This window comes from Bombina bombina, chromosome 5, assembly GCF_027579735.1.
Source record: "Bombina bombina isolate aBomBom1 chromosome 5, aBomBom1.pri, whole genome shotgun sequence".
In the NCBI taxonomy this organism is placed as follows: domain Eukaryota; kingdom Metazoa; phylum Chordata; class Amphibia; order Anura; family Bombinatoridae; genus Bombina; species Bombina bombina.
Window position 1 is genome coordinate 545,440,242 of NC_069503.1, and position 13,684 is coordinate 545,453,925.

At 33.3% G+C, this 13,684-nt stretch overlaps 1 protein-coding gene across 4 annotated transcripts in view; it reads right to left on the reverse strand.

Moving 5' to 3' along the window:
- Positions 1–13,684, reverse strand: part of LOC128660572 (cAMP-regulated phosphoprotein 21-like) — a 435,858-nt gene that overhangs the window by 310,459 nt on the left and 111,715 nt on the right. For 3 of the 4 annotated variants that reach the window (XM_053714501.1, XM_053714500.1, XM_053714499.1), the window contains exons 2-6: positions 13,358–13,534; positions 10,986–11,161; positions 10,334–10,369; positions 9,738–9,827; positions 5,048–5,189 (exon numbers count right to left, since the gene is read on the reverse strand). In XM_053714501.1, the coding sequence (XP_053570476.1) occupies positions 5,048–5,189; positions 9,738–9,827; positions 10,334–10,369; positions 10,986–11,123 (406 nt within the window). In that variant the 5' untranslated portion in view covers positions 11,124–11,161; positions 13,358–13,534. Of the gene's footprint in view, positions 1–5,047; positions 5,190–5,697; positions 5,768–9,737; positions 9,828–10,333; positions 10,370–10,985; positions 11,162–13,357; positions 13,535–13,684 lie in introns of those variants that run through there. The other variant, XM_053714502.1, reaches the window with a different exon arrangement.

Sequence of the window (13,684 nt, forward strand, 5' to 3'; positions counted from 1 at the left end):
CTGCCCCCAACACGATCCGATCCCGGATCGGGGGCCACCCCTTCATGCCGATTTGTTTTCGGCGGGCTTCTTATTCTGCTTGGATTTATTCCAGGACTGAGCCGGCTTCCAAGTACTCTTGGGTTGCTCGGGCTTGGAGGTGGATTGTTGTCATTAGGATTTGTCAGAACAAAAGGAACGAAAATTAGAAGATTGTCATCCCTTAGACTTGTTCTTCTTATCTTGCGGTAGGAAGGCACCCTTGTCTCCGGTAACCGTAGAAATAATGTAGTCCAGGCCTGGACCAAATAAAATCTTTCCCTTGAAGGGTAGAGAAAGGAGTCTGAACTTAAAAGTCATATCCACAGACCAAGACTTCAACCAGAGCACCCAGTGGGCTAGGACCGCAAAGCCAGAGGCCTTTGCATTTAGACAAATAATTTGCATGTTCGCATAACAGATAAAAGAATTAGCAATTCTCAGAGCTTTAATTCTGTCTTGAATATCTTCGAGGGGAGACTCCACCTCAATGAGTTCCGACAAAGTGTTGCACCAGTAGGTAGCCGCTCCAGAAACCGCGGCAACTGCAGCCGCCGGTTGAAACAAAAATTCCGTATTTTGCAACATCTTTCTCAGAAAGGTTTCCATTTTCTTATCCATCGGCTCTCTGAATGAAGAACTATCCTCAAGAGGTATAGTAGTACGTTTAGCAAGCGTAGGGATAGCACCATCCACCTTAGGAATGGAGCCCCACAAATCCAGTTGAGAGTCCGGGACCGGGAACAACTTTTTAAAAGTAGACGAGGGTGAAAAGGAGGAACCAATCATTTCCCATTCGTTCTTAATAATGTTCGCCATCTTAACCGGCACAGGAAAAGTCAAAGGAACTTTCCTGTCTTTGTAAACTCTGTCTAATTTAGGTATCATAGGTTCTTCAGGCAGCGTGGCCTCTGAATCCTCTAACGTAGACAGAACCTCTTTTAATAATAAACGCAAGTGCTCAATTTTAAATCTTAAGGATGGTTCCTCCACAGCAGGAGGCTTAGACGCTAAGGACTCCGACCCAGAAAATTCACCCTCTGAAGCTACAAAGGTTAATTCATCATCGGATAACTGGGACATAATAGCTAAATCCGATAAATATTTAGATGACTCCGGGTCAGGAGAGCAATGTTTAACCTTTCTCTTGCGTTTGTTAGAGCGAGGTAATGCATTGAGGGCCGCAGACACTGCCGTTTGTAACTGCGTGGCAAAGTCCTCAGGAAGAAGGCCCTCTCCGGATGGAGGATTACATGTGCTACGGGGAACTGCATGTGGAGTGGATAATGTAGCAAGGGTAGTAATCTCACGGGACGTCGAGTCCTGAGAGGTAGACGGCTCAGAGGGACTAAGAGCCTTAGCAGACTTGTCTCCCTTCTTAGACTTTATAACGGTGTTAAGGCATGTGGAACATAATTGAGTGGGCGGGAAAACCCTGGCCTCCTCACATTATAAACAGGTATGATTTAGTACAGAAGGTGTACCTTCTAAGATGTCAGGGTCCTCCATAGCTCAGGTTATACCCACAGGACACAAATAAAAATGTTTCTTATTATAGAAAACTGCACCTTTATACTCCCAATGGCTGGAGCACTTACCACCTTCTAGACCCAGACAGTTAACAGAGGAAACACTCTCCTCATGTTCAAATCTCAGCCAGAATGGAGGAAATGAACATAGATCACACCTGGTCACATGGAATGCAAGACAGTACTTTCCCTGTTATTACAAAAACAGCAAGTAATAGGACCTGTGCAACAATTTCAAAAACGAAAGTAAAACTTAAAAGTGAAACAGTCTAACAGCCCAGGAAAAAAATCACACAAAGCAGCATGTAAATAATTAATACACTGATTAATTAACCCCAACTGTTCAATAAACCCCCTTCAGAGGATATTAACCCTAATTCCTATCAAGGTATAAAGGAGCCACACTGTGACCCTGTTACAGCGTTTTATGTATAAAAATTGAAACAATCTTACCTCCAGAATCCATGCTGTGGAACAGAACACAGCCTCTCAAGTGTGACAGTCTTATAGCAGCGCTCCTGACATGGACTTGAGTGAGAGAAAGCAGGCAGTGAAACTCATCAACACTGATTGCTTAGGAGCTGTTAGCAGTAGTCTGGATGGTTTTGCAGAACAAACTTTCCCTGCATCTCCAGACTCTAACTTTCATCAATACTCTCTGAGAGGTTGACATGACTACTTAAATCTCCAGTCCTATCTCGAAGGGAAGATACCCTTTTTCAGGATTCTCTGAATCTTCTGCCACCTCTCTGCAACCTCCTAACATGACGAAAGGCAAAGAATGACTGGGGTAATGAGGAAGTGGGAGGGATATTTATACCTTTGGCTGGGGTGTCTTTTCCTCCTCCTGGTGGCCAGGTGTTGAATTTCAAAACAGTAAGGAATGAAGACTTGGACTCTCCCTATCTTAGGAAGGAAATGGTCTTAAAAAACTGTTGAAAAGTGAGCAGAAAACATATTGTGATGGCCGAGCTGTTTTCAGCTCCACAGAGAAAATAAGGCTTTTTTCACGGATCCAAAAAACTCGTTGGCGAGCATGAGAATCAGCTGAAAACATGCTATTGTGATCATGCCAAATCGAACAGTAGCTAAAAATGCCTCTCACAAAAGCTTGAGATTGAGGACTAAATGTCAAAATACTGTCCCTTTAAGTGCAAAGTCTCTCCAATATCTATGCAAAAATGTCTTGATAGTCTCTTACACAGTTACAGGCAAATATGAGTTCACAGAAAGTGCAATGTGTATTTTTCTTATGTTTCACTCTTATGGTTGTTATTGTGAACCATTGCTGTACTTCAGATGCACTTTTCTATAGCCAGATATACAGTATATAGCACATGGGGTCAAACAGAGAAAAAAGGAATAAGCCAGTTAGAGAGAAACGGAAACACTTTGGGCAAAATATATCATTTTGCGATCAAACAGGATTCATGTTGTGAATCTGTTCTCATTCCATTGCAGATTGTGGGGTGCATTTGTTCTCCATATTTACATGTGAACACTTATGCAATGCCACCCCCTACCCTTGCACAACCAATTGAGTGAGAGTAGGACTTCTCAAACGCCCCGAGTGAATGAATCCGGGGTGATTTTCATCTGGCAAATCCAAGTTGACGAGAGGGTTTACAAACAGCGGTTTAAACTCATGATAAATCTTGCACTTTGTGCGTTTCAAATTGGGAGAGGTAGTGGAGCAGTTTGTAATGAGGAAGTATGTAACAAAAAAGAACTGGCAACAGTAATCTAAATGTATTCATCTAAGACAATACATATACAATATATTCAGAGTAGTGTAAGTATGCATCAGCAAGTTAGTATAACTCAGCTTAGAAAACCAAGTTGGTGAAAAATGTCCAAATCAACTATTCTCTTGTTACTATTAAAAGCAAAGTTGTCTAACCACAAAAAAGACATGTAACTGACTTAAAGGTACATTAAACACTTTGTTTCATTAAAACTTTGTACTTATTTTGTTGTCAATATTTAGACATCTAATGAAACTTTAAAATATACATCTACAAGTTATTCTCAGACTAATATTTTCTTTGAACGCTTCATTCTATCTAGCATTTATTTAGTGTTTAATGTCCCTTTAAGGATGAACTTTTAAACCCAACCTACTAAGTCACCTACTGACCTACTATGATTAGGATCTAACTCTAGCAAGCCTCAGATGTTAAATGCATAGCACATATATATATCAGTTATGAATTAGGGGAAATAACCTTGCAATGGTTAAAATGCAAGTGCAAATGTTTTTCACACATAATCACAATGTATATGCAATAATGCTAACATTTAAAAAAGTGTACTGAATCCCCTTGCAATTATTTTCAAATAAGTGTTGTAAAAAATAAAATGTCAAATTTGGTTAAAAAATTATTTTACTTACTTGTTCTATTAAAATGTAGATTTCTATCCAATCAGATTTTGTGAAGTTCATTACAATTCTACATTCTAAGTCAAACAGCTTCAGTTTAAAGGGACACTATACCCAAACATTTTCTTTCATGATTAAGGTAGAGAATATAATTTTAAACAACATTCCAATTTACTTCTATTACCTAATTTGCTTTATTATTTAGATATACTTTAATGAAGAAATAGCAATGCACACAGTGAACCAATCACAGGAGGCATCTATGTGCAGCTACCAATCAGCAGCTACTAAGCATATCTAGATATGCTTTTCAGCAAAGAATATCAAGAGAATGAAGCAAAACAGATAACAGAAGTAAATTAGAAAGTTGTTTACAATTGTATGCTCTTTCTAAATCATGAAAGAAAAAATGTGGGTTTCATGTCCCTTTAAATTGTAGACAAGTAAATTTTCTGAGGATTTTTAACGGATTTGACACTCCTGTGTTTACCAGACTTTCCACTGGAAATTTTTAATAAGAGCTGGACAGATTTCTACTTGTGAAAAGAACTAAAAAATTATATTCCATTAGCAAGATAATTTGGATTACATAATGTCTTTTTAGTGAAGGTTGATAAACACATGACCTAACATTATTGTTTATTCTTAAAGTGATGCTAAATCCGAGTGATTAAAAAATTTACCATCACTACAAATAAAGTGGACTTTCAATGATGAGTTTGTAAAAAAAAGGTGCTAAACTCACCCTTTCTGTTCTGCAGCTCCTCGCTAAAGTCAGAGCCTCCGGTTGCACATGGCACTGTGCTCTACTCTCAATGAGATCATGTTTCCACCTCTAAACCAATAGCCGTGCTTGCATACAGAACACTGTCAGACGACTAACACTGCTATTGGTTTAGAGGTGGAAAAATCACCTCATTGAGAGAAGAGCGTTGTGCCGTGGACACAGAGTTTAGCGAGGAGCCGCGGCACAGAAAAGGTGTGTTTAGCACCCTTTTTGTTACAAACTCATCACTGAAAGTCTAGCGCTTTTCAACCACTCAGATTTACCATCACTTTAAAGGTAAGGGAACTTTCTCAAATACATTTTAATTTTATTCAGTGTAGTTTATTTACTTACCTTTTGATAGTGTCCTGGCTTTTGTTTTTTCAAATGTCTTCTCTCTGTCTTTGCTTCTATCTTTGTCTTTCTCACTATCATCTTTAAGGTTTATATCTTCTTGCAGATCAGAAGGGCTGGAAAGATGAAGATGAATACACTCCTGGGCAGAAAAAAGAAAAAAATTAGTTTTAATTATTATTTTTTTTTTTTTAATTCTTTATGGTTCTAAAATGTATTGATAACACAGCTGCTCCTGGAGGGCACTTCACCTAATTGTAGTAAAATTTGATGCAGACTCCACTTGAAGAGATTAGAGATAAAGCAATATTGGAGTACTAAAAATATGGCACAGAATAACAGGTCTTTTGCATTCATATCTCCTGTCACACTATGGCTGAGTAACCTGAGATACAAAATGATTTAATCCTAGTCATACTTATTTTGGCTGGTTTGAAATGAGATGTCATTTACAGTTCAGTTCCTAGCGGACAATCATCCATAGGACAAAATCAATTGTTCAATTCATTATAGAACACAAATATTGAATGGGCATGGAAACTGAATGCCCCTCTCACCCTCAGAGGTTGCCCCTCCAGTGCAGAACAGGGCTGAGGCACAATGGAAGGGCAGTGGGGGGAAAGCTTGCACTGCCGCTGCCCGTGCTGTACCTGTTCTGTGGATAATTGGAGAACTGCAGTTTCCAGTGCTGTCAATCTGGCACGGTTCACGAGCATTAAATTCACTAGAGAAATTTTAGAAAAAAAAAAGACTTTATGCTTTTATTTGCTCTTTCACCATCTGTTCCACATTTATAAACCAACAATGTAAATGACATTCTTTTACGTATGGTTTCTCTTTATCATTTCTTATGTGGTTTCATTTGGTTTTATTTTTAACTGATTATTGTTAAGTATTTTTTTTTTTATATTTACAAATTTAGAAAATATAAATATTCCATTATAATAGTTTTTAATTGATTATAACAAGCGAGAAATGTTTAAACAAAAGTTTAAATATATCTTCTCATTGAATAACTTAATTAATTTCTAACCCGCAGTTTTACACGTTTTGGCAAATATTTAACAGTCATTTTATATATAACAGACTGTAAAATTGTGTATACAGACTAGATTACTGTTCTATACATTTTAGGCATTTTATTTCATTATGCATGTTAAAGAATAATGAGACGAAAATGTTATTAAATTTACATTTGCTGATCTTAGCATTATGCAAAATTTTATTTTTAGAAATGCCAATGTACCAATTTCTTTACGTATATGACTGCTTTTATTAAAAAAATATATGCAATACTACCTTAATAAGACATGATTAATACTTTAAAGGGACATTAAACACTAAGGACAAGATTACGAGTGGAGCGCTGTCTTAACATGCGCCCATACAGGGGCAAATTTGCCCATTTACCGGTGCACGTTAAATAACTAGCCATACCAAGTGGCTGGTTAACGTGACCGTGAGCTTGCGGTTTCACTTTTCGCTAGAATTCATGAACCAGAGATCTGATCTCTGGTTAATGAAAAAAGTTGCCCCATTTTCACCCAAAATAAAGATGACAGTAGAGTATCAATAAATAAACATATGAGCATCTTTATTTTTTTTTTTTTTTTTTAAACTGCAGAAAGCAGTTATAAGGGGTTAAAGTGAGAAAAAAATGGCACTGAAAGTGCCTTTACATGGAGGTAAATGGGAGACTGTGTTTTCACTATAAATATATATGCTTATTTACATATATATATATTTATGTGTTTATACAATATAAACATATAAATATATTTGTATATATTCATATACATTTATTTATTGCTGCCCAACGCTGAACGAATTGCCCACTGCGCTAGGTGGTTTAACGCGTCTATCGGCATCCAAATGAGGCTCCAATTGAAGCCTATGGAAGGCTTCTGGGCAATGTGAACATGAGGTCGCGTTTGCATTACGCCTCACTTGTAATACCAGCGCACATTTACGTGAGCTGGTATAACTGAGTGGAGTCCAAATATCGAACTTGCATAAGCGCAATATTGTGCTCCACTCATAATCTAGCCCAAAATAAATGATAGAATGATGCAGTCAAAGAAAAAATTAGTCTGAGAATAACATGTAGATGAGTTGTTTTTTTTTTTAATTTAATAAGTTGTTTAAATAGTGACAAAATAATTGTAAAGTTTTAGTGGCTTTAAAACAATGGAAGCTGCCATGTTGTAACTTAGATTACTGCTGTGGCTAATTAGGGACAGTTATAATTAGGTCACTAGAGTGTGCAGCCAATGGGGCCGATTTATCATCGGTCTGTCCGACATGGTCCGCTCAGCAGATCATGTCCGACAGACATTTATCATTGCACAAGCAGTTCGTTTGAACTGCTTGTGCAATGCCGCCCCCTGCTGATGACTCGTGGCCAATTGGCCGCTAGTGAGTGGTGTCAATCAGCCCGATCGTATAGGATAGGGCGGATTGATGTCCGCAGCCTCAGAGCAGGCGGACCAGTTATGGAACTTGAGTAATTCGGCCCCAATGGCTGTGTGGAACATAACAGTATTCTGCACTTCCATTTCTAACAGGAACTTAAAAGCTCACAATTTCAGAATGGAATTACAGGTAAAGGGGACAAAATAAATAATGAAAGCATATTGTAGATATTTTTTATATATATACACCATTTATCATTTTATATTACCATTTCAAAGTGTTTATTGTCCCTTTAATGCTATAACATAGAAGAATTACTAATTAATGGCTGCATATAGAGGTTTATTATCATGTTTCTGAAGTGGGTTTAAGGGTTACACTTTTTTTTAGCATTTTCTGTTTAATTCTACAGTAAATCACGTTATTAAAAGAATGCCATTTAATATCACAAATAACGAGAAGGATGCTGAGACCAAGTGCCATTCTGTCCTGCTTGACAGCAGAAACAACACATACCGAAGCAACAAAACTCAATGTCGCAGGCATGTATGATAGGGATCTGACAGTGGAGGAGTTGTATTGAACCTTACTAGAAATCATTAGCAAAAGATGAGAAAACTGATACATTGCAATGGGATGCTTTATCACTGTGGGACAAAGCCTTTCTTAATCATGAAGCTTACTGTTAATACTGATAAACACAGTGTAAATAATGGAGCAAATAGTAAAAAAAAAAAAAAAAAAAAAAAAAAAGGCTCTGTGACAGATCTACTATTTAATGTGCATAGTATTTAAATTTAATTTTGCTAATATATATATAATATAGTGAAACAAACAAAAAAATAAATAATATACATCTGGTTTAAAAAATGGTCCTTTAAATGCTTTAAACTAAAATAAATATATGAATACAAAAATTGCAGGATGCTCCCACAAGCCAAGAGCACACTTGTCAACCATGCAATAATTATATAGTAGCTTGGATACAATTAAATATACATCCATAGGTCTTATATGCTAGTGGGATCATTAAGCCCCTTAATAAATGTTTAAAAAAATATATAGAAGCAGGGTTTTTAAACAGGTGTACAATGATCTAATATCTATCAATAATATAAAAAAAAAAATCAGGGTTTAAACTTAGAGTTGCTTAAAATTGTATTAAATATGTTTTAACTCCTCCACTGCTAAAAAAAATGATTTGGTTATTTTTTTTGATGCCAATATCACGGTGGTTCTTCTGCATGTCCTGCACCAACCTTTGTCTTTCATGGTCTAAGATGATTTTAAAACCATATCAGTTTATCCAGAGAATATCTTTGGCGCAGGGAGGAAAATGAGCGAACACAGATGGATGCATGTGTTTATAGAATGCATACAAAATATCAAACAATAAGCACACGTGCATACATACAGATTTACGACTTTGCATGTAAATGTAATTGCTGTTTACTTATGTATGTTTAGCATATATGCTGAATCAAAACACATACATATCAGACACAATGATTTAATGCACCAGCTTTTTCAATTATGAACAGGTAACATAAAAACTGACCCTGTAGACATTTAGACACATCTCGCAAAGACTTTTAATTGTTAAATGTAGACATCTACTGCATATACTGTATATAGTCAAATAAGAAAAGAATACAAATGGGCCATTATATCTGGCAAATTATATAGTATACTTTTTAAACATCCTGATTTTAACAGCTAGCGTCTGACAGCTTCAGAATAAAGAATTATAATTAAATATTATAATCAACACTGCACTTGCCAATTATTTAGCCGAACACTTATAAGGACTTTAATTAAGAACAAATCAACTGTATATGATAACATTTTACGGATAATATTATTACACATATTTAACACAAATGTAAAGAATTTACATACATATACTTACATGCCTATAAATCATGTATGTAAATTCCAGCAGATGAACAAAAAGGCTATATCTGCAATATGGAAATAAAACTATATATTTGTACCTTTCCTAGTACACATTTTATACCATAATGTATGGTGTGTGCCTTTATATTACATCTAAATATCAAGACAATATATACTGCTTTGATGTTTCATCTATCTAATATTTCTATATGTTTGGAACATGTATAATCACACACTAAGAAATACACTAATCTTTAACTCTATATTCCAAGATGTAAATGTTCTATGTATATATTTTTAGTGATAAATAGTAGTATGGAGATCGATATTGATTTAAAAAAAATAAAAAATAAGAATACTCCAAAAAAGAACAGGCACGCACCTGATTGTCTGGGTAATCGTCACCAAATCCACGAGGAGAAGTATCTTCACAAACAGCAAGGCTTCTAACAAGTTTACCCTTAGCTCCGGACTGAATGAAATAGAGATAAAAAAATTAACAAAACACATCATAACTGATGAAGGAATCATGTAATAGAGTGCAAGTGTTACAAGCAAAAAATTATAATTTAATACGATTCTCTCAAGCCTGATAGAAAATATAATAAAATGTATAATTCCATGAAAAAAAAATCATATTCTTTAATTAAGCTAAGCTCCAAAAAAAATCAAATATAAATATTTAATAATAGTTTAGAGTTGCTTACAGTTATTTAGTCTTTACATGGTTTACATGGTTGTACAGAAAAAAAAACTAAATTAAAATGTATGAAGATGAGCAAAGAATGTTTTGCTTGTTTAGAAAATGTATCTTACTGATATATAAAGATGTACAAATATTTGGTAAGAAATATCTGTAAATATAACACATTTTGCATACAAATTCAACTAACATATAATCAAGAAATAAAAAAAACGGATAAATCTGATTGCGTATATTTGTCACCTAAAAATGTTTAGACGTAGAAAATATCCTACCTTAGATCTCTTTTTCTGTTGAATTAGATTTCGTTTCTGAAAAGCAAAAATAAGATATAGGAGTCAAAACAGAAACATTTTCAGCAATACCTTTTTATTTTCCTGAAACTATGAACATTAACAAACAAAGAAAGGCATTATTACTGAATTTACAAGGATGAAACAGAAATGATAATGACAAATTGTCCGCTATTTTTTTTTTTTAAATAGTAAACAAATATATATTACATGTAATGTTGTTACTATTGATATATTATTACTATACTATTGATTCTTATAAAATGTAAGCTAAATTAATCAATTTAAGATTAATTCATTATTTTAATTTTCTCATTAAAGGTTTTAGAGACAATTTCTTAAATGATAGATAAGATGTCTACATTTTTCAGACCATAATATTTTTCTTTTTTTTTCAGTAAATCAAACCGGAGGCTTTAATTATTGTTCTAAAATAAATGTGTGTGTGTTTTTTTTAAATTTATTGGTATTAAACAAATTGAAAATTATAGGCCAATAGAAAAAAAATACATAAGGAAATATTTTTCGGGGACAGAACCTTTATCCTAACAACCATGAACAGTGAAAGAAAAATGTGAAAGATAAATGGATTCCTCAAGATAAAATCACAATAAGGTCTTTCTTTTGATTTTACCTGGATCTCCTCTCTTCTCTCATCTGTTTCCGTTTGATTAATGATGCTCTTCTCTGGGATCGTTGGGGAGGTCTCAGGATCCTGTTCTTTTCCAGGTTCCTCCAGTGACTCTTGGTTCAATTTATCTTGATCAGACATTGTCTCAAACAGAAATTAAATAGAAAAGGTTTGATGACCTACAACAGCAAATAAAATAAACATACAATTAAGCACATAACATCACATATTTATATATATATATATATATATATATATATATATATATATATATATATATATATACACAGATCAACAGATTCATATGTTAGATACTGGTATATAATTATGCACTATATATATATATATATATAATTATGCATTATATATATGCAGTTGTGTGTGTGTATATATATATATATATTATATATATATAAATGTATGTATATATATATATATATGTGTGTATATATATATATATGTGTGTGTGTGTGAGTATATATATATATATATATATATATATATATATATAAAAATGTATGTATATATATATATATATATATATATATATATATATATATATATATATATATATATATATATATGTGTGTGTGTATATATATATATATGTGTGTGTATATATATATGTGTGTGTGTGTATATATATATATGTGTGTGTGTGTGTGTATATATATATATATATATGTGTGTGTGTGTGTGTATATATATATATATATGTGTGTGTGTGTGTATATATATATATATGTGTGTGTGTGTATATATATATATATATATATATATATATATATATATATGTGTGTGTGTATATATATATATATGTATATATATATATATATATATATATATATATATATATATATATATATATATATATATATATATATATATATATATATATATATTTAAACAGACACACACACATACACTGCAAATGTACTTTTAGACACAGCACAAGTGCATACTTACAAACACACATAAATACATATACATCACATGTATATATTTGCAGTATCTATACATGTTGCATGTACACAGATTTATTTCATTTACTACTGAGTCATATCATTTCTTAGGAGACCAATGAAAAAAAAGTAAAGAAAAAGAAAATTAGCAATCTTCTGCTGTGTGGCATAAGCCCTATATACACACAAGACATGCTCCAAGGGGAATAAACTTGATTGGAAAATGATAATTCAATATAAGCATGAAATCTAAATTTGGCAATAAAGATTTCAGGGTCAACATATCTAGACATCAAACTGACAGCTCTATTATTAAAAACATAAGCTTCTTCCCAAACCCCTTGTTATTTTTCTGCACTTTGAAAATCCTACAGGATGTGCTTGGCAGGTAGTGGTAATGAAGATATCTTTACTGCACAGCATTACTCAAAGTTAAAATGACCTGCTATACAAACATTTTAGAAATCTTTTCAAACTTAAAGCCTATTATTTTTTTCTCTATGCCTCCCACTTCCTCTGCATATTACCCCTACCAAAAGTAACAACACCTCCCCCACAGATCACTTGTCAACTAAAATTCATGAATAATTTAGCGTTTTTTTCCACCCACTCTTCAGAAGTGCTTAAACACAAAATAACACCTTTATTAAAGTGCTCGTTACTGCAAGGATACAGTCAATTTCCTACAATATTGTACCTTCAGTATTTTCATTATGTTATTGCTTTTATAATGAACTGAGGGTTAAAATTTAGCGTCTCAAAATAATTTTTTCACATAATTATTTTATTTATCAAAAATTATTTTCTCACTTGTTTCAACTTTAAAATGAAAACTGTTATAATATATATATATATATATATATATATATAGTTACAGAACTGATAATTGTATGGATACCATTCTGCAGTTTTTTTCTTATATTAAATATAAACTTGGCTCATAATATTGAAAAAAATGTTGCGTTGAAGGAAAATGATGGTAGAAATAAAACCTTTAACTCTTATATAAAATGCTAAGCGCATTACTGCTCAACTCATTAAAAAAGAAAAAAATATATATTCTTCTAGTATCGCAGTTAAATCACCTTGCTCTTTGTAAAAAATACTTTATTCCATGAAAAAAAAAAAAATATTAGCGAACATTATTACTTTGTAAAGCAGATTGTTTCATACCTGGATACTTTATGCATTCCAATTAAAATCAATTTATTTGTTAAAAAAAAGAATATGTTTTGTCTACAGAAATATCGTTATATAATGTATTGTCTACTAAAATATCCTTTGTGTGAAATACCTAGCAATACGCTATCTTAGCATTAGTCCAAATAGGTGAAATTGTATATATTTTGATAGACAATACAATTAAGAAAGTAGGAAGGTTGTTTGAAGAATATACAAAAATGAGTCATGTACCTTCAAGATAGGTTAGCTGTCTTAACTCTTGCTGCCGTTCTCTCTCCTTATGTAGCTGTACAATGGTAAAATCCACACAAATGATCAATAGCAATGTTCGTCCCATGTCCCTATTAACAGTTTAGTATGTCATTTTCCAGTCACTTTACCCAGGCAGCTTGACAGATCATCATCAACCTGGAAACACAGGATTAAGTAATAAGGAACTCGGAATACAGAAGCATATAAGATAAAATAAAATCAAAATTCGTACAAAAAATAATAAAACATATAAAGCAAAAAATACTAATGACCAGCTTCAAGCAAATCACTTTCACAGCTTGATTC